General features: G+C 45.0%; 1 protein-coding gene across 8 annotated transcripts in view; it reads right to left on the bottom strand.

The window, feature by feature from the left end:
* ASTN1 (astrotactin 1) overlaps positions 1–18,425 on the bottom strand; it is a 300,145-nt gene that overhangs the window by 51,002 nt on the left and 230,718 nt on the right. For all 8 annotated transcript variants that reach the window (XM_027074277.2, XM_053209407.1, XM_053209406.1 and 5 more), the window contains one exon: positions 16,066–16,254. In XM_027074277.2, the coding sequence (XP_026930078.1) occupies positions 16,066–16,254 (189 nt within the window). The remainder of the gene's footprint in view (positions 1–16,065; positions 16,255–18,425) is intronic.

The following is an 18,425-nucleotide window of genomic DNA, read 5'->3' as shown; positions in this document are numbered from 1 at the left end:
TGATTTTGCGCTCTCTGGATCCCCAGCCTTGTCAGCATCGAGAAGCAAATTGTACTATCACACAAAGCAAAAATTCTGCTACTCAAAAATCCGTATCAGCCTGGTGTAATGTCTGAGCCGAAGAGTTTATTTATTTATTTTTTTTTAGTTTAATTTTTTAAGTGTATCTATTTTGAGAGAGAGAGAGTGAGCAGGGCAGGGGCAGAGAAAGAGGGAGTGGGAGAGAACTGCCAAGCAGGCTCGGCACTGTCAGTGTGCAGCCTGAGGTGGGGCTTGAACCCACAAACTGTGAGATTGTGACCTGAGCTGAAACCAAGAGTCGAACGCTTAACTGACTGAGCCACCCAGGCGCCCTGAGCCAAAGAGCTTTAAATTCTTGCTGTTGCACAATGAGGGGAATCACTGCAGGGCCCTAGGGCTTTCTACTTCCGTCCACTTACCCCCTCCTTACCCTCCTCATCCCTAGAGTCACTTCTGGGGGACATTTCCCAAATTACTGTCACATCCACCGTATGCTTGTTCTCCCCCTTAGTCCAGACCCTCCACACTTCCCACTGGTCTATTCCAAAATTTTCCTGATGGCCATCCTGTCTATAGGCTTTATATCTCTCACTTATCCTCCAAGATGTTAACGGGTATGCGCTTCTAAAGCATCCTGGGAACATACCTTTTCTCTGCTGAAATCCTTCAATAACTCTCAAATGGCTTTAAGGTAAAACTAAGGGAACTGGTATGGCCAGCAGGCCCTTTACACCGGTCCCTTGGCCTCTCTCTAGCCTCATTTCCCCTGAATCCCCTCCCCGCCCCCCCCACCGGCCCCGGGTCTCCTGTGCCTTGCTTTGTTCCTACTGAGAATGTCCTTGACCCAGAGCCTGCCTGCTAACATCCACTCACCCTCAGTTCTCCATCCAGGCAACATTTCCTTCAGCAGGGTTTTCTCAGTCCTGCCCCAGTCTGGAGCGGGAGGCCCTCTTTGGTGCTTTCTGTTCTCAGGTCTCTTACAGCTCTTATCACAGTATTACAACTTCAGGTTTGCTGGACACCTTCCCACATATTTTATGAATGACTTGAGGGCAGGGCCTGGCTCTTATTCACCAGCATACTTTCAACCCTTGGCGTAGGGCCTGGCACTCACTACACTGTTAGCAGCAGGTGCTGAGTGTTTGCTAACTTGTAGACTGGAACCCTCTCTCCAGGGGTGGGATGGCCAGCTAAGAGCTGGGCTGAGCAAGGATTTTATCTTGTTTGCTAGTATGCGAATAACGCCCAGCCATAAGGAAACTGTTGGGAGTCGATCATGTCATGGCAGATCTGGCATCCTTACGGGATGGGGCGCTCCTCTTGGGTCAGCATTATGGCGGATCGAAAATTCAAAGAGAAACACCGGGACAGTGGAACCGGCGTCCAGAGCCCTCCTGGGCTTCAGCACATGGAGAAGCAGATGCCATAGCTCTGTTGAGACTGGGACAATGAGTGACCAAGCCTGGGTTCTGCCGCTCTCTGTGTGACCACAGCCTAGTGTCTTCACATCATGGGCCTCAGGTCCTCCCCTCTGGAATTAGGGGTGCTAGACGGCCAGTGGGGGGCGGCAGAGTCCTACTGCAAGGGTACATGTCAGCAGGCAGATGTCCCTGGGGGAGGAATGCTTCCAGTGTTCAGCACCCGGGGCGGGGCGATCTGGGACAACACATTCATCTTGCAGATACCCCAAGGGACGCAACTCTGGTCTGCAAGGGGCCTTTCATGGTTTCACAATTCAGAGGGACTGAGAACAACTCACAAGAGACCCTTCACCAAAAAGGGTCATAATATATAACCTACCCCTTCCCTTCATAAAGCGATGAGAAATATGGTATACGTGAAGTGGTATACGTGAAGTACTAACAATTGTAAGTTACCATTATAATGATTTCTCAGGGCCTTGGTGGTTTTAATATTTTACGATTTTCTAGATGAACCAGGCAATGTTCCCAGGGAGACACGGAATCTGAAGCGGACTCCAGGCTCTGAGTGTTAGCACAGAGCCCGATGCGGGGCTTGAACCCATGAACCGCGAGATCATGGTCTGAGCTGAAGCTGGATGCTCAAACGACTGAGCCATCCAGCCACCCCCCCAATTTGCTTTTATCTCTAGATTATTAATGCCCTTTGCCTGCCCGAATAATGCAGGATACGTGATGTACCCAGCTTCCCACATATTAATGACCCTTGACGAGAGAGACTGTGCAAAGTTTGAAGGGATAACATCTCTTCTTTATATTCAGCCCTTTAAAAGAAGGCAGAGACCAGTAAAGCTTGGAGGCTGGCGTCTCCGGATATCCTCGTCCACATTACTGTGATCAATACTGAAGATGAACCCACTGTGAGCAGAAGCTAAGGCAACATCTACGGGGAGTCGCAAAGAAGCGGGCCGAGTCCCTGCTCTCTAAGGGAGGAGCCAAAGCAGACCAAATAAAAATGCATAAAGCCATAAATGCCCCCAACACATCAATATATATAGAACCAATTACCACAGTAATCGACTGGATTTGTAACAAATCGACGGGAGGGGCCCTGGCAGTCAGCACGGGCAGCCGGAGCACGCACAAAGAGAGACTTTATAAGCTGCCCCTGTGGAATCAACCTGACTAAAGAAAAACCCCAAGGAAACAGAAAAGTGTCAAGGGAGTCCAGGCTGTTGGTTTACCCGATTAGGTTGTTTTTCCCTGTCACGGGCACTCACATTTCACCCTCAAAGCACGTATTTTACCTGGCAGATTTACTAAGAAACTGAGCGAAAGAAATGCTTCTTTTTACTTGCCTTTTTCTTTCTTACTTTGTTACCATTTTTTTTTTTTTTTAATCATCAAAACCAAAAATGTTTTTGAACCTGCTTGGTTTTGCAATTGCCTTAAACTGAGGGCTCTTTGCCGACATCACGTTCCAACTAAGCGGACTGGCCACTGTCCCTTGCCGGACGTCATCAAGTCGATGGGCCTCGTGTGGTTATGATTTAGCCACGCCATCTAATTACACTGGTTTTTAGGGGAAGACCGGTATGACGCAGGCACGAACCCTGTGTAGGCAGGCACCACCCCTTCTCCGCCTCAGCAAACAGACAGCCTTCCCAAAGCTGCAAGGTCTGGGCATCCCACATGTCCCAGGCACAGCCCAGTCCAGCCCAGCAGCATCTCTCCCCAGAAACGCTTGATGTTGTGAAGGGTCTTGCACGTAAAGCTCTGCACACGGGTCCCTTTGCTTCCCTCCTTCCTTGTGTCCCAGATTCCTCCTGTGGGCAGCCACCATGAGCCCAGGCTCTTTGGAAGTTGACAGAATGTGCATAAGCCTGCCCCCGAGAAACCTTCCAAGGAACAGGATAAACTCCCAAGGTGGAAAGTGTGTTTTGGACCTTGCGATGGCTTCCTTTGCCTCGTCTGTGGGTCCCCCTGAGGGTTCAACCACGCTGTCACACAGATACTGACTAGCCAGTTGCAGGGAGAGAAAGAGGTAAGGTAAGGCTGGCAGAGAAAATAGGCCTTCCTTCAGCATCTAGAATTCCACAGTGGGTCAGGAGCCCTCTCTTATTAACCACTGATGCCTACCACTGTGCCTGATCTACAGTAAACACTCAATGCACATTTCTGCATGAGTGCGTAAACATCCTTACCTTGCAAAGAACTCAGCCTTCCCTCAACGTGCTGCTAACCGGGGTCTACGTGTCACGGACTCTGCTGACGGCAACATATCGGCAAGAAAGTCAAAGTGCATGTGGGAATTTTTAAAAGAGGGACGTTGATCTGATCAGAGAACTATCTTCCTCTCATCAGTAATGGAGATAGAGATGATATATTCTGGAGCCTTTGACTGATGCAGCATTAATCATCTAAGTTTTGTAGTGCAGCTAGCTGGCAGCCGGGGCCAGGTTTCAACGTGATGTCGACTACTCCCACTTTTTTTGCAATAACTTACTTACCTGATCCATTTCTTGATGATTTCTTTGACATCAGTTTTTCTTATGTACTTTTTAATTTTCTCTTTAATTTATACCTTCTACTAATTGACCCAACTTCCCAGGAGTTCCGTGAGATTCAGAAAGAATCCTCTAACAACAGAGGAATGGAGATTAGGAACGAACCAGAAATGGCTAGTGGCCACACAGAGAAGCTCCGATGGACACGGCTTGTTGATTTGTTGGTTTAGGTCGAAATGGTTTTACGTCTTGTGTTTCATTTTAAATACAAGCTGTGTGCTGCACCTAATACCTATCCCGCCCTCCCCAAGACAACGTTCCTACTTGCTTTATAAAAGAAAAGTAATGTCAGGAAAAGTGGTAAAAGAAAGGCTGCTATTGGCTCCTAGAACATTAACTGGTAGACAGAAATTGGGGATAATAAATCACAAATTGAAGGTCCACACACGGATTGACTCCTCTTTCTAGTATTTAATCCTAGTCCTACCTTGTGCTGATCACTTGATTTTAATGTCCAGCCGATTCTTCTAATGCCAAACCCCAGGACATGACATTATCCCCACCCCACACTCAAAACAATCAAACCTGGAGATAGGGGGAAGGGACAATGAAAGGGTGGACTAGTGCCGGGGGCTTCGGGGCAAGGTGTTCAAGGAGATGTTATCTTAGCCATTCTGCTGTCATTTCCCTTGGAAAGGGAAGAGGAAGAGAAAAAGTATGACATTCACTCCTATATTCATTCCACCAACACTGACCGACTGGATGCCAGGTGCTGTGCGTGGCATTACACATTGCTGGAGATGGGGTAGGTATGCGGGGTGAACCCAGAGATCCGTAGATGTTCCTCTAAAGCATCCGTTAATGGAAACCAGGCCAAGATAGGGGTCTAACAAAACACCGAACTGCTAACGAGTTCTCTCTCAGTCCCAACATCACTTACATTGGAACTCTGGCTGTAAATAGGGCCAGGGACCCATCTCTGGGGCACGAGAGGAATCAGTGTCTGCATCTGTATGCAGGCAGTGGAACTAGACGGCAGAGGCTTTGAATCACAGGTAAAAGGAAAGGCTGGTACAGCTGGACACATTCATGAATTTTTCTCCCTTTGTGGAATGCACCTGGCAGCTCCTTTGCACTTAAAAGGCAGAAACACCCAGGCTGCTTATCAAAAAGGCCTCCCCAGGGATCCTTTTCCACAGAGAGCACATTCTCACAGCCCCCACCCCTTACTCCCACCAAAAAAAGAGTTGTGCTTATTTCCTGATCTTTTCCCAGCAGGGAGGTGCTACAACTGGAACTGAAAATAGTTGCCAAAGGATGTGATGCTGATCCTGATGTTTGGAAGGAAGGTTTGGGCCCCCTGTTCCACTAGCCTGATGAGTAGGTGACTTGTAAAATATACATCAGCGTTTCTGTGAAGCACGAATTTACCCAGGGCAAGTTTTACTGATATCCCTTTGAAATTCTTATCAGTTACTATTTTGTTCAAAAAAAAAAAAAAAGCTGAGCTGCAAATTTATTAAAATAATTCTAATAATAGTAATAATAAAAAGACTTATACTGAATTGAACACTTACAGAATACTAGACATTGTGCTGCATATATAATTATTATGTTCAATCTTTACACAATCCTCACTTGTAACGTAAGTATTAATAGCCCTATTTTATAGACATGGAAACTGAGGCTCACAGCCATTAAAGAAACTTCTCAAGAGTCACAGCTAATAAAAATTAAAAAAAATTTTTTTTAATGTTTATTCATTTTTGAGAGAGAGAGAGCGAGAGAGAGCAGGGGAGGGGCAGACAGAGAGGGAGACACAGAATGTAAAGCAGGCTCCATTCTCCAGGCCCTGAACTGTCAGCACAGAGCCCGACACAGGGCTCGAATCCATGAGCTGTGAGACCATGACCTGAGCCAAAGTCAGATGCTTACCCGACTGAGCCACCCAGGCGCCCCAGCTAATAAAAATTTTGATTGAAATCTGTCTGACTTTAGAACTTACTACAAAAGCAACTACACTAAAACTCCTTTTAATGTAACAGCAGTTGCATTAACCTATTTAGCCATGAGCCAGGCATTATTAAATGTTCCATTCTGTTATCAGAAGTAGAAAACACTGGCTGAGTATACAGAGTCACAGAAGTAGGAGAAATTCTAAGTACCTGATTCAAGGTAGTTATTATACAGGTGAGAAGATTATTTTGAGGAGGGTTAAGTAATTTACCCAAGGCCAAGGCTGGCTAATGGTTCAGCTGAGAGCAAGAATGTAGGTCTTCACTCCCTACCCAGTGCTTTTTCCCTCAACACGCTGCCTTAGAGTCGGATGGGCGATAGAGACCTATTACTACTTAAGAAACAGGCACTCATCCCCAGAGACATGAAAACCCCAAGTGATGTCAAGCGTAGATTTTCACATTTGATGTGGAATATCCCTTTGCCTCATCATCTATCTTGTACATTTATTTCCGACATTTTTTTCAGAGATTAAACTATTAGTTGTGGAATGGAGCGCATAACTTAAGATCGAAATCAAAATACTGGTAGATATATGTATTGTGCCTTATGCTTATTTCTCTTGGTCTATACTACCACAGCCAGCCCACATGAGCACTGATCTACATGCTGGATAACACGGGATGGGCTAATATAACACTGTATGTTAACTATACTGGAATTAAAATTTCAAAATAAGGAAGATGGGCTAAACATACCGGTCCTATCTCAGCTTGCTGAATCTAGGAAACAGAGTAAGTTTGGCTGGAAGCAGAGCTTCTTCTCTTCATATTCCATCAGAGAATCCAGGCTCCTCTGTTTTCCACAGTCATATTGATCATCAGTCTGATATTTACCAAGTAACTTCATATGCCCTCCTAGAAGCATTATGCTAGAAGCTATGAGAATTTAAAAACAAATTATGAAGCCTTTGCATTTGCTATTTCCTCTGCCTGGATGGTTCTGTCCCCAGGTCTTTGCATGGCCAGCTCCTTCTTGTCTTTTCCAGGTCTCAGCTCAACTTCACGCCCTTATCATCATCACTGAGGCCTTTCTGTGGCCGCCATCTTCATGAGCCCCCAGTCCTCCAGCCAATCTCTATCACATCACCTGGTTTCAGTTTCTTTGTAATATCTCTCTCTCACTGTCTAGAATTATTGCTCTCATTTATTTGTCACCTGCCACTCTCTGTCTCTCTTCAGTAGGATATAAACTCCACAAAAGCAGGAAAGTTTTCTGTGTCATTCATCATCACATGCCCAGTGCCTAGACCAATGTTTAGATAAATCAGGTGTTGACTAAGTGAATGAATAAGCCCTCTTCCAAGAAGCAATCAATCAAGTTGTGAGGGCAAAGCTTACATGCTTGGAGTAGAAAATAATCCAGAATACTATATAATTAACTACTAAATTGTAGGTATGCACAATATGTCACTATTGTCAGGCCCATAATTATATGAAAGGAATTTGATATCACTACCAGAATTGTCCCATTAACGAAAATGTTAAATGTTAAACTATGTTAAACTATGAAATGTTAAACTATGAAATTCTATAACCATTTGTGGATTCTAGAAGAAAAAAACTGGGGCCTCATAAATACTAAATTTAAAAATACCTAGAAAACGCTTGAGATATTAATATGAGAACAGTGTCGCCTATAGTACAAAGTTTAGAAAAATCAGCTTATCACCTTTAGTCCTGATTACTGGCATGTCTCCAATTCCTTTTAGCACCTGAGGGCTTAGGACTGTTCAATTCTGCCCACAAGCGTATCGATCAATGGCTTAATCAGAGAAAAGTCCTGGACCAAAGTGAAAACCATTCAGTCGAGTCCTCTTATCTGTGACACTCCTCTGTGGGGATGACACCAGGATAGGCCCCTGGAGGCCACCGTGCCATGGCTCCATCATTAAAGCCCCTGCACCGGACAGGACGAACAAGGACGGTGGGGGAGCCCATTCCTTGTTGGGTCTTTGAGACAAGTCTATCACCTTGCTCTTCAAAACGGGTCCTTGGACAGGCAGCATTGGCATCAAGTGAGAGTTGTCAGGACATGCAGAATGTCAGGCCCCACCCCGACCTACCGGATCAGAATTCCCATTTTAACAAGATCCCAGGTGATACATATTGCGCAATAAATTTTGAGAAACACCGCCATATAGGAAAACAAAAAACTGCTGCGGCCACTGTGCCATTGCTCAGGGCCCCCCGAACCCACAACAATCAAAAACTCCAGAAAACTCAAGTGAAAGGCAGCGGATCCACTATGCGGTCTAACGAGGGTTGACATCTGGCCTTGTCGCGCTCATCTTAGACCAGTGACCTGGCTTCAATGACGTCCTGGCCCCACCTCCATCTTGTCCACTAAACTTCCCACCTTAATCTCTTCTTGTACCATTGGCAGGCAACATGGCATGCAGCTGCCCACAGTCTGTGTCAGGAGGTGAAGGTGTCCTGACTCTGCCACTTACTAGCTGTGTGACTGCATGCACGTTATTTATTTAAGCTTTCGGAGACTTGGTTTCCTTATCTATAAAATGGGGAGGGTAAGACCTAGGGATTAAATGAGAAAAGTTATATAACATGCTATTTGGTAATATTATTCACAGTGGTGTCTTTCTGCAGCCTAAAGATCCAGTTTACTCTGGACTCTGCATCAGAGCCTAGGGGACTTGAAGATTCAAATTAAACCTCACCCATATGTTTAGGAAAGCTTAGCTCCTTTTCAAAGCCTCTGTTTATGACACCACCAGGCTCAGCTTCAGCAGCACCTTCACCAGGCCGTCTGCCTGGGAAAGCCATAGAACAGCTGTCTCCTCTAAACCTAAATCCCCTCTCTGCTCACTACAGGGCTTTGCGTGGAGCAGGCCCTCAGCAAATGTTTGAGGAACGAATTAATTAATCATTTAAAGAAAATAGCTATATGCCATAATTGCCTTGCCACTTGAGCGCTAACTTCATCGTTGTAAATGTGCAGAAAAAGAGCCTTTGGAACTGGCTTGCAACCTAGGGTTGTAAAGCATAAAGCATTATAGAAACGTCTTTTATTGCTCTTTGTTGGATTTCTATGTCGCGTCCTGAACTTAATCAGGTTTTCATGCCATTTACCACGATTATGTACGTTAGCCTGCAAAGTGCACCAGCGTCACGTGTCCCACCCTGGGTCTCTGCTGACCAGCACTCACAGACCAGGATCAGAAGGCTGGCGGCCGATCCAGCTATTGTTTCTGCTTCAGCCACGGCAGACATCTGTTCATTATTCTGGGGAAAGGGACCAGCTGAGTCTGTCTCGGGCTCTATCCACCCAAAAACAAATCGACGGAAAGTGGAAAACATGGCATCCTGTGTGGTAAAAACACAATGCCATGTAGGTGGTTTACTTTTCTTCCTTTGACTCTCATCTGACTTAAGACTTGGAGCTAGAGAGTCACCTTACACTCCACCCCACCCCCACCCCCCATACAACCCTCAGCTGCGTATCATGGAAGAAGAAGAAGCTATTCTTCTTAGCTTTCCCCACGGAGAGGAGGCAACTGGCTAGAAACAAACAACAAAAATTCAGTGGATTATGGACTAGAAAGTGCAGCAGACAGGAAGAGTTTCCTAACTCCCACCTGTCAACCCAGATAACCCCACTGATGTGCATGCACCAAAGGCAATGGTGAGAAAAGATAATGACAAAGGTCAGATCTTGAGTAACAATGGAAGTGGTATTGGAAAAGGAAAGGAAGAAAGCCCTGAGGAAATCCGCTCCTGAATGGAGTATTAAAAAGAAAAAAAAGAAAAGAGAAAGAAAGAAAGAAAGAAAGAAAGAAAGAAAGAAAGAAAGAAAGAAAGAAAGAAAGAAAGAAAGAAAGGAAGGAAGGAAGGAAGAAAATGTATGTACTGGGTGTGTCAGGTGGAGGATGAAAATTAAGCCCTTGGAAGTTCTTATTTGAAGAAGATTCAATGTTTTCTTTTTCTTCTCTTTTCTTTCTTTCCTTTTTTTTTCCTTTGGTCATTTCTCCAGAATCTACAGATCTGTAACTCTTTACTGGTTTCTTTTGAAGTATGAACAAAATAAAGGATTCATTCCTTCAAAAACAGTGGATGCTAATTATATGCCAGGCACTGCGTCAGGGATGCAGAGTCAAATACCAATAGGAAATGATGACATTGTTTTGCACTTCCTCCCAGATTTCTATCCCAAGTTCAGCTCTCTGTAGATACAACAGTACATTTTGTTTTGTTTTGTTTTGTTTTTTAAGTTACCTTTGTAAGTCTCCGCTCCACGGTAACACAAACTTTTCAGAATGTATTTTTTTCCATGTGTTAAAAGAGTTTTATTGTAAAAGTGGCACATGCTTGTGGCACCTGGGTGGCTCAGTCAGTTAAGCGTCTGACTTCGGCTCATGGGTTCAAGCCCTGTATCGAGCTCTGTGCTGACAGCTCAGAGCCTGGAGCCTGCTTCGGATTCTGGGTCTCCCTCTCTCTCTCTGCCCCTTCCCTGTTCATGCTCTGTCTCTCTCAAAAATAAATAAACATTAAAAAAGTGGCACGTGCTTATTGTGGGAAAAGCAATACAGAATTTTTTACTACAAAAAATAAAAGTCTCTACCCCATAGCCCTAATCTTGGAGCAAACAGATAATGTGTGTATACACACACACACACACACACAAAGCTATTTTGAGATTATATACATATGTTTCTCTTTATATAGGTATATATATACATGGATATACTATATACACATATACATATTTAGTGACAGATTAGAAGTTTATACATGTATATTTATATAGTGCATATTGGCATATATTTATATGTATAATTTTTAAAATGGATGAGACCCTAATATATCTACTCTTCTGCGATTTGCTTTGTTCACTTGCAAATGGCTACGGATGGAACCTCTCTGGATGGATAGACAGTAAACTAGCAACAGTCGCCTGGCTGCCTCTGGGGTGTGGAACTGGAACACTGGGAACTAAGAGTGGGAGGAAGATTTATTTTTCACTTTATTCTGTTTTATACGTTCTGGATTTTTTAAATAAATAATCTTTTTAAACCAAAAAAAAAAAAGAGAGAGAGAGAGAGAGAGAAACAGGGTAAGTGCTGTGCCATCCATTATCGCGGGAGACAGTCCTACAGGGAAATGGCCACACAGAGAAATGCGAAGAGTGCTGCTGGGGGGATAGGATAGGATACAAGGGGCTTTAAGAGGCAGCAAAGAACTCCACCCAGAGCATCTGGGAACGGGTGGTGGGAGGGGTGGCGGGTGAGCTTCCGTCAGCTGGGAGAGCAGGAAGGAGGGGACAGTGGAATGGAGGTGGAACAGAGGACAACGTGAGACAGGCAGCACATGCCCACAGGCTCAGAAGTGTGGAAGAGGCTCCAAGCCCTCTTCCAAACCCTGACCCTGGACCCAGAGTTGGGGCCTGAGCCTGGGACTGGGTATCATTTAATTGCAAATGGCAATTTATAGAGCTGGAGAGGGCAATTAAAAAACAAAAGCAAGAAACAGAATTCAGAGCCGGAAAGACTCATTTGCTGATCCTAAGGGGCTAAGGAGAGAGGGAGATCCTTCCAGAAATTAGACAACTGAACAGACACCTGGGAAAGGAGAAAAACAGAGAGCCCCAAGAGGAGACAAGACAGGGACCCAAGAGAAAATTTCTGAGTGAGACAGAAACTTATCTAGGGCCTTGGACTGGGGCAGGGAGGGAGCCTCTAAAGCCTTTCACTGTCTGGAAGCAAATGCAAGGGTTTGGGATTGAGAGCGAGCAGCCTTGTTATCATCAGAGTGGAGGATACTTGGGTCATGGAATGGTCAGTGATGCAGCAGCTGCAGAGGGCAGAGATGTAGCAGGCTGGAAAGGGCTCCCAAAGATGCCCAGGGCCTGATCCCCGGAACCTGTGACTGTCACCTGTGAATGGCAAGAGGGACTTTGCTGATACGCTTAAATTAAGACTCTTGAGATAGGGAGATTATCCTGGATTATCTGCATGGGCCCAATGTAATCCAAAGGGTCCTTACAAGAAAGAAGAAGCAGGGGGCGCCTGGGTGGCTCAGTCGGTTGAGCGCCAATGATCTCACGGTTTGTGGGTTCGAGCCCCGTGTCGGGCTCTGTGCTGACAGCTCAGAGCCTGGAGCCTGCTTCATATTCTATGTCTCTCTCTCTCTCTGCCCCTCTCCTGCTTGTGCTCTGTCTCTCTCTTTCTCAAAAATAAAAAATAAACATAAAAAAATTTAAAAAAAAAAAAGAAAGAAGAAGCAGGTAGGAGTCCTGGCAGACAGCCAGGTGACTCAGAGATTGGAGTGACACATCTTAAAGATGGAGACGGCCAGAAACCAGGGAATACAGTGGTCTTGAGAAGCTGGAAGGGGCAAGGAAGGAATTCTCCCCTGGAGCCTCCGGAAGGAGCCACCTTATTGATACCTTTAGTGTGGCCACCTATTGATACCTGTGTTTGAACCTCTGGCCCCCAGAATAGTCAGGGAATAAATTTATGTTGTTTTAAGCCACTTAGTTTGTGATTTGTTATCGCAGCCCAAGGGAACTAATACCAGGAGTGAGGTCATGCTCACGTTGAGAAGGCAGCCAGGGGTGAGTGAACAGCTTCAAGCTGAAGAGTCTCATGATTAAGTGGCATTTTAAGAAGATAACAGTATGATGTTGAGTGGACTAGAGTGGAAGGAAACTGAAGAAAAGGAGACACGTGAGGACGCAATTTCAGTTTTTCTTATGAGAGCTGATACCATAAGCTCATACGGCTTCAAGACATGGACAGGAGAACCTACACCTGTTGAAGAAGTATTTGGGTGGTAAGAAGAACAGAACTTTGTAAATGAGTGAGTGTGGAGGACGGAGGAGAGCATCTAGACGTACTCCCCACTTTGCATTTTGACCCATCGTTGCAGTGCACAAATCTACTAGTGGGTACAGAGAAAAGAGATGGTGACCGCTGAGGTCCCTAGAGCATATCCAGGTAGAAATGCTCAACACTCAAGGGCAAGGTTTCAAAATCTCAGAGATGTAGGCTAAGGTAGACACAGAAGAGAATCACCCAGCAACGGGGAAGAAGAGATGAACATTAAAGATGAAATTCTGGAAAACAAGCAAGATGTAAATAATTTCTTCAGAGGAGGAAGGGGAGAAAGGCTGAGAAACAAAGGCCAAAGATTTATGAAGAGAATCTAGAGGGAACAGAATCAGGGACTTGAACGGAAGAGAGGATTTTCAAGATGACAGACCTGGTCAAGAGGGACAAATTCTTCAGTTGACATAGATAAAACGGTCACCGAATGGAAAAGTAAACCTCTGACTGAGAAGCCCTTGATTTCCTTCTCCACTATTTCTGTAGGGTGACAGGGATTGAAAGCAAATAATAATAATCTGAAGAGTCAAAAAAGAAGCTGAGGAAGAAGAGAAGGGATATATAAACTACTCCCTCAACATCTGGTAGTCCTTATTTGCTCTGTAAAAAAAAAAAAAATTAGGATACGCTAATCCTGAACAATAAGTGGGAGTTTATTTTTCACAGGTTTCAGTCAGACTTATTGAAAGACAGATACTCCTCAATATTGGTGTGGCCACACCATGTAGCGGTAGTGTGACAAATAGGTGCGTGATGAATGAAAGGCTGGCTTCTGAGGATCTGGCCAAAAATATCCATCTGTGAGTTTCCATCAGCCAGGCAGAACTAGAGCACTTTGCATGTCTATAATAAAACCCACTTGGAAAGCTGCCGCATAAGAAGGGCTTTTCCTACCATTCCCACAGCCGCAGCCACCGCCATCACCACCCGCTGTCACCATAACTGCCTCCATCACCACTAACAACAACCACAGTAAACAACTGTTGGAGACTTACCATGTGCCCGGCTCTGTGTCAGACCCTGGGGATATAAGTTGAATAAGGCATGACACCTACCTTTGAGAAACTGTGCAGTGATTTGTACAGAGAAGAGGGAAGTCTTTATTCTAATGTCTGACCTGAGAAAGCTGTTCACATAAAGAGGGACGTGTAAGGATCCATACACTCTCGGAGCTGGGAGGAACCACAGAGGGCATTACAGGGGAGGTCCGGGCCGTTAACTGACGAAGCAAAAGTCACCTGACAAATTCTAGAGACCCAACCCTTAAGTCCTATGCATTTTCCATTTCGTTTCACTCCTAATAAATCTCCTTCCTTATTCAATCTGTGAGTAATTTTAGGCATCTGATCACAGGCGCAAAAGTGAGCAATAGAGAATCCCTTTCCACTAGAAGGTTTTGAAAGTTAGAGCAGACAAGACATATAATCAAGGGACTCGAGTCCAAGAAGATGGCACTTTTATGTCATGGTAGGTCCAGCCCTCTCAGAACACTCGTCACCCCTAGCGTATAAATCCCATCCTGGAGCAACCCTCTCAGAGTGCAGAAAAGTGGAAGAATATCTTCCTTCGTTTTACGTATTTGTAAGTCTTCATCAGGAGCATCCTTCTTTTGGAAGAAAAGGAAATTAGTGCCTACGGAGGAGAAAAATATTTAAGAGTAGTAAGCAGACCAAACAATAAAAGAGATAAACTCTATGACGCAGAGGTAAGACTTGGGAGGGGGTGGTACCCATGGATAACTGAGAGATATCAAAGTAGACATACAAAAATGTTTGAATATCTTCTGAGATCAATAACAGGCAAGGTATTGTATACATAATACTTATGAGAACTAGAGTCACCAGTTGGACTGTGACAAAATGAACTTGAGAATGGCTTGAGATCAAGATGGGAAGGCGTAGTGCCAAGGTCATGGATACACCTCCCTCCTGGGCTCAGGGTTTAACTTCAAGGACATTGCAGTGTTCAGGATAGAAGCAAAGAACAGAACCAGGAATACAGGGGAAGGTCAGGCTCATTTCCCTGTAGTCACAGAACCTGGCCATCCCTGAACCACTGGCAAACAGCAGCAGGGGAGGAATTAGCCTTTTGGTTCAATCATTAGGCTCTGGCATAGAAATGTAAGAAAGCTTTGCCAGCTGGAACTGGTCTTATCTACATTTGCTTACATGACACTCCTTTCTTGGCAAATTGGAATAGAACAGTATTAGGAGACTGAAGTTTGAAAGGATACTAGAAGCCTGTGATTATGTCCTTGGGTTTAGAGGAATCAGGGCTTGGAGGGAAATGCCTGCAACAACTGGGAGCCCAGACACAAGCCTCTTACTGCTTCTGGAAGAAAAGGATGAGCCGGAATAGAGGCCCTCATGCCTCTGCTACCATCAAGTGAGACACAACAGAAATTTCTATGGAGCTCAGAGAGTGAAGAGCATCTCAGCCATGGGGGCACATTTTCCCAGTCCAGCACTGCTGACACAGGGGTCCCCTCATTTCAGAGGGACTCTCGATCATTAAATCTTAGGATGACTTACTTCTTGTGTTTCCATTGCACTAATTTCATGGCTTGCCCTTTAGCAACTCACACATCTATAACTTGGCCTCATCAGAATGCCATGAGGGTAAGCTCGGAAGAAATTCCACGAGTGGCGATTCTACATCAGTCTTGGTTGATCAGAATACATTATTTGCCAGCCAGTACTCCTCCCATACTAGAAGGTGAATTCAAAAGGTTTGAATAACTCCAATTTCTTATACTTACTTGGACAGAATACTAACCGGCTATCCAAGAGTAGACAAGGATTTATTTGTACAGCTGTTGTTCAGAGCTTTATAAACACTTGAGCCAATGGAGATTTCCTCTTAGCACAAATCAGTGGGGAAAAAATGGGCCTAAAGATAGGGCAGGATGGAGTGAGAAGCAGAAAGTGGTGGAGACTGCGACACTCTCTTGCTCCTCCCACATTCCATGCGAATAGTCGAATACTTTGCCCTTGCCGTGAATGCACAGGGACTGGTAAATACCCTTAGTGGACTCTTTTCATGGTAACTCACAAAGTGACCATACAGTTTTGACCCCATCCTGTATCTAAAGTTTCCCCAAACATCCCAACCCTGGCAATTTTAAGGATAGGCGCAGAGCATCAAGACAGCATCTGAATTAGTCCTTTGCCAACAGACTCCTTTATTTTGGTCCCATGATTTGCACCTAGACAGCCGTACCTGCAAGGGTGTAGAATATGCTGGTGAGCACATCACTCACCTTTGCTGATGTCTTCATATTCCAGCCAGAGTCGCCGCTGCACCTGCTTGTTTGGGTACCAGATGGAACAGGACTCCTCAAAGCCGTAGATAGCTTCCTGGATGTAGTGGTTGCCAAACTGGTCCAACAGGGCCACAAAATCCCCACGAGACGTAGCTCCATCCAGGGAGTGGAGCGCATTGCTGAGGGCTACAGAGAAACATCACCCAAAAGTAAGAGTGAGGTCTCACAGGGTGGGGAGCATCTGGATTCCCAGGCCACTCAGCCTCAAAAGCGGAAGTACCTCTGTGGCCCAAAGTGATGCTGGAGAGCTGGCTGAAGTATCAGGTGAACTTCTCCAGTTAGCTACGTCAGACACTTTAGTCCCTAAATGAGTATTTTTTCAAGGCAGTTGGTTATGCTGTTAGCTTCATGCAGGCATTACATTGCCAAATCTAATGCCCCGCTTCAGTCAATCTTGGGTTTTCTTTTTCAAATCACAAGTCATGACATCAAATTAATTTAGTGAGCTCAAATAATAGCATTAAAAAAAAAAAAGAATAGCATAGTCTAAAATAGAAACACAAATACCAGCGAAGAACATTTCACATCGTAAGATGATGTACTGTTTCATGAAACTTCTTTTGTGCGTATGTGGGGGTGTGCATATGCACAAGGTCGCAGTGTAAAAAAATGTCTTCTAACTGTGGGTAATGACCAAAAGAGTTTCTGGAGACAGAATATTGCCTTCAGACACAGACACTGGTAATGGGAAGATAATGGAAGAAGAGGAGTAAGGAAAGTCCCTAATACACTATTCATATTTATTTCAGAAAATCAAAAGTGTACAAACAGGGAAATACCAAATGGAGGAAAGGATCTATTCCCGCCCCCCCCCCCCCGACACCCTCCTCCCCAGCCACATCTCCACAGATTCGTTTTCCCTGTTTAGGAGAATTACACCTGTCAGAAAGAGAGCCCACAACAAAATTTCCAAACCCAATGCCTTCTGAACCTGGCCAGCTTTAGTCTGACTTTCTCTGTACACACCTGTGTCCTAACAGGACAAGGCCGAGCCCGGCCCAGGCTCAAGACCCTTAGTGCAGAAGTCCACATCACCCGTGATGCCACCTGTGGCTTTGAAAGGCATGTGGCAACAGAGATGTCCCCCTGTCAGCCCTTGATGTGCACAGCACCTGTGCTGGGTGCAAACTCAGCACGTGAACAGGCCAAATTCTCTACTGCTACATTTCCCGAGAAGGAAGAGCAGCTTAGTTCTTTCAAGGATTTTCTGTACCAGCAGAGTTTACTTCAGGAAGATTCCCCATCCCAATCCCTTCCTGCCAAGAACCCTTTCACGTTAAAATAAAGTTCTGGGCCCCCCTGTGTCCTATGGACATGTTCTACATCCTTAATGCAGTTTCTTTCCCTAGACGTAAAGCTTTACTTCCGTGAGGATATGGCTCATTTCCTCTTTATGCTTCTCTACCTGTCCCCTACCTTTTACGTCTCTCCTGTTGGCGCTAAGACTCTGCCTTTCTGTTGTTGACCCAAAGGTCCCTCCTTGTCTTGTCCTCCTGTGCCAACAATGTCATCTGGCTCCAGTTACCTTTCCACCCAACACAGAGAAACAAGACCCTATGGCATAAACTTCACATCTGGCATGTTCTTTAGGTAGCTTCGGAGAAAGAATGCGAGTAACGTTCTCCTGGTCCCAGGGGATGACGTGGAATGGAGGTGCGCACCTGTATTAAGGCCTTGTCTGTAGCAGTTTTCCCATCTGCAAATCACACATTCAAATAGCTTACGTGCTAGGAAAAACTTGATTCAAGGCATTGACCGCTAAAGTGTCAAGAAACTCGTACGAGCACCTCACTGTTGTGTTTTGGCTCAATTTGTCCTGAGTTTTGGAATTCACTACTCCTTAACTTATTAGCTAGCTCTCTCTGTTATCTATCATCTGTCTATCTTTTGCTCACCTGCTAGTATTTCGTGACCATAAAAGCTGTTTTCTATCCCCTCTCCCACATCCTCCTCTTTCTCGCTCTTTTGCCCTTATTTCTTTCATTGTCTGAAAACGCTAAGTCATGCTCTTCGCATGTGGACGGTTTTATTCTGTCAATTTCTACAAAGTCTGCTTTTGAACATCCTCTCTCTACACTGTGTGACCCCAGGAAGAATGATAAAGTAGGTGTTTATCTTCAGCGGTTCCCGCCTTGCCCTTCCCATCTCTTCTTCAGTCCATGATAAAATGTGCAATAATTTAATCTATACTTAGACAAGGATCTGATTCCAGGGGCTTGTCCTTAAGGGTGAATCTGAGTGAATAGGTTATGTATCTCGCTGAAGTGGCTACATTTTAGACTGCTTCTTCAACAATG

The sequence above is a fragment of the Acinonyx jubatus genome, chromosome E4 (assembly GCF_027475565.1).
Source record: "Acinonyx jubatus isolate Ajub_Pintada_27869175 chromosome E4, VMU_Ajub_asm_v1.0, whole genome shotgun sequence".
NCBI classification, from domain to species: domain Eukaryota; kingdom Metazoa; phylum Chordata; class Mammalia; order Carnivora; family Felidae; genus Acinonyx; species Acinonyx jubatus.
This window is presented reverse-complemented; position numbering and strand designations above follow the sequence as displayed.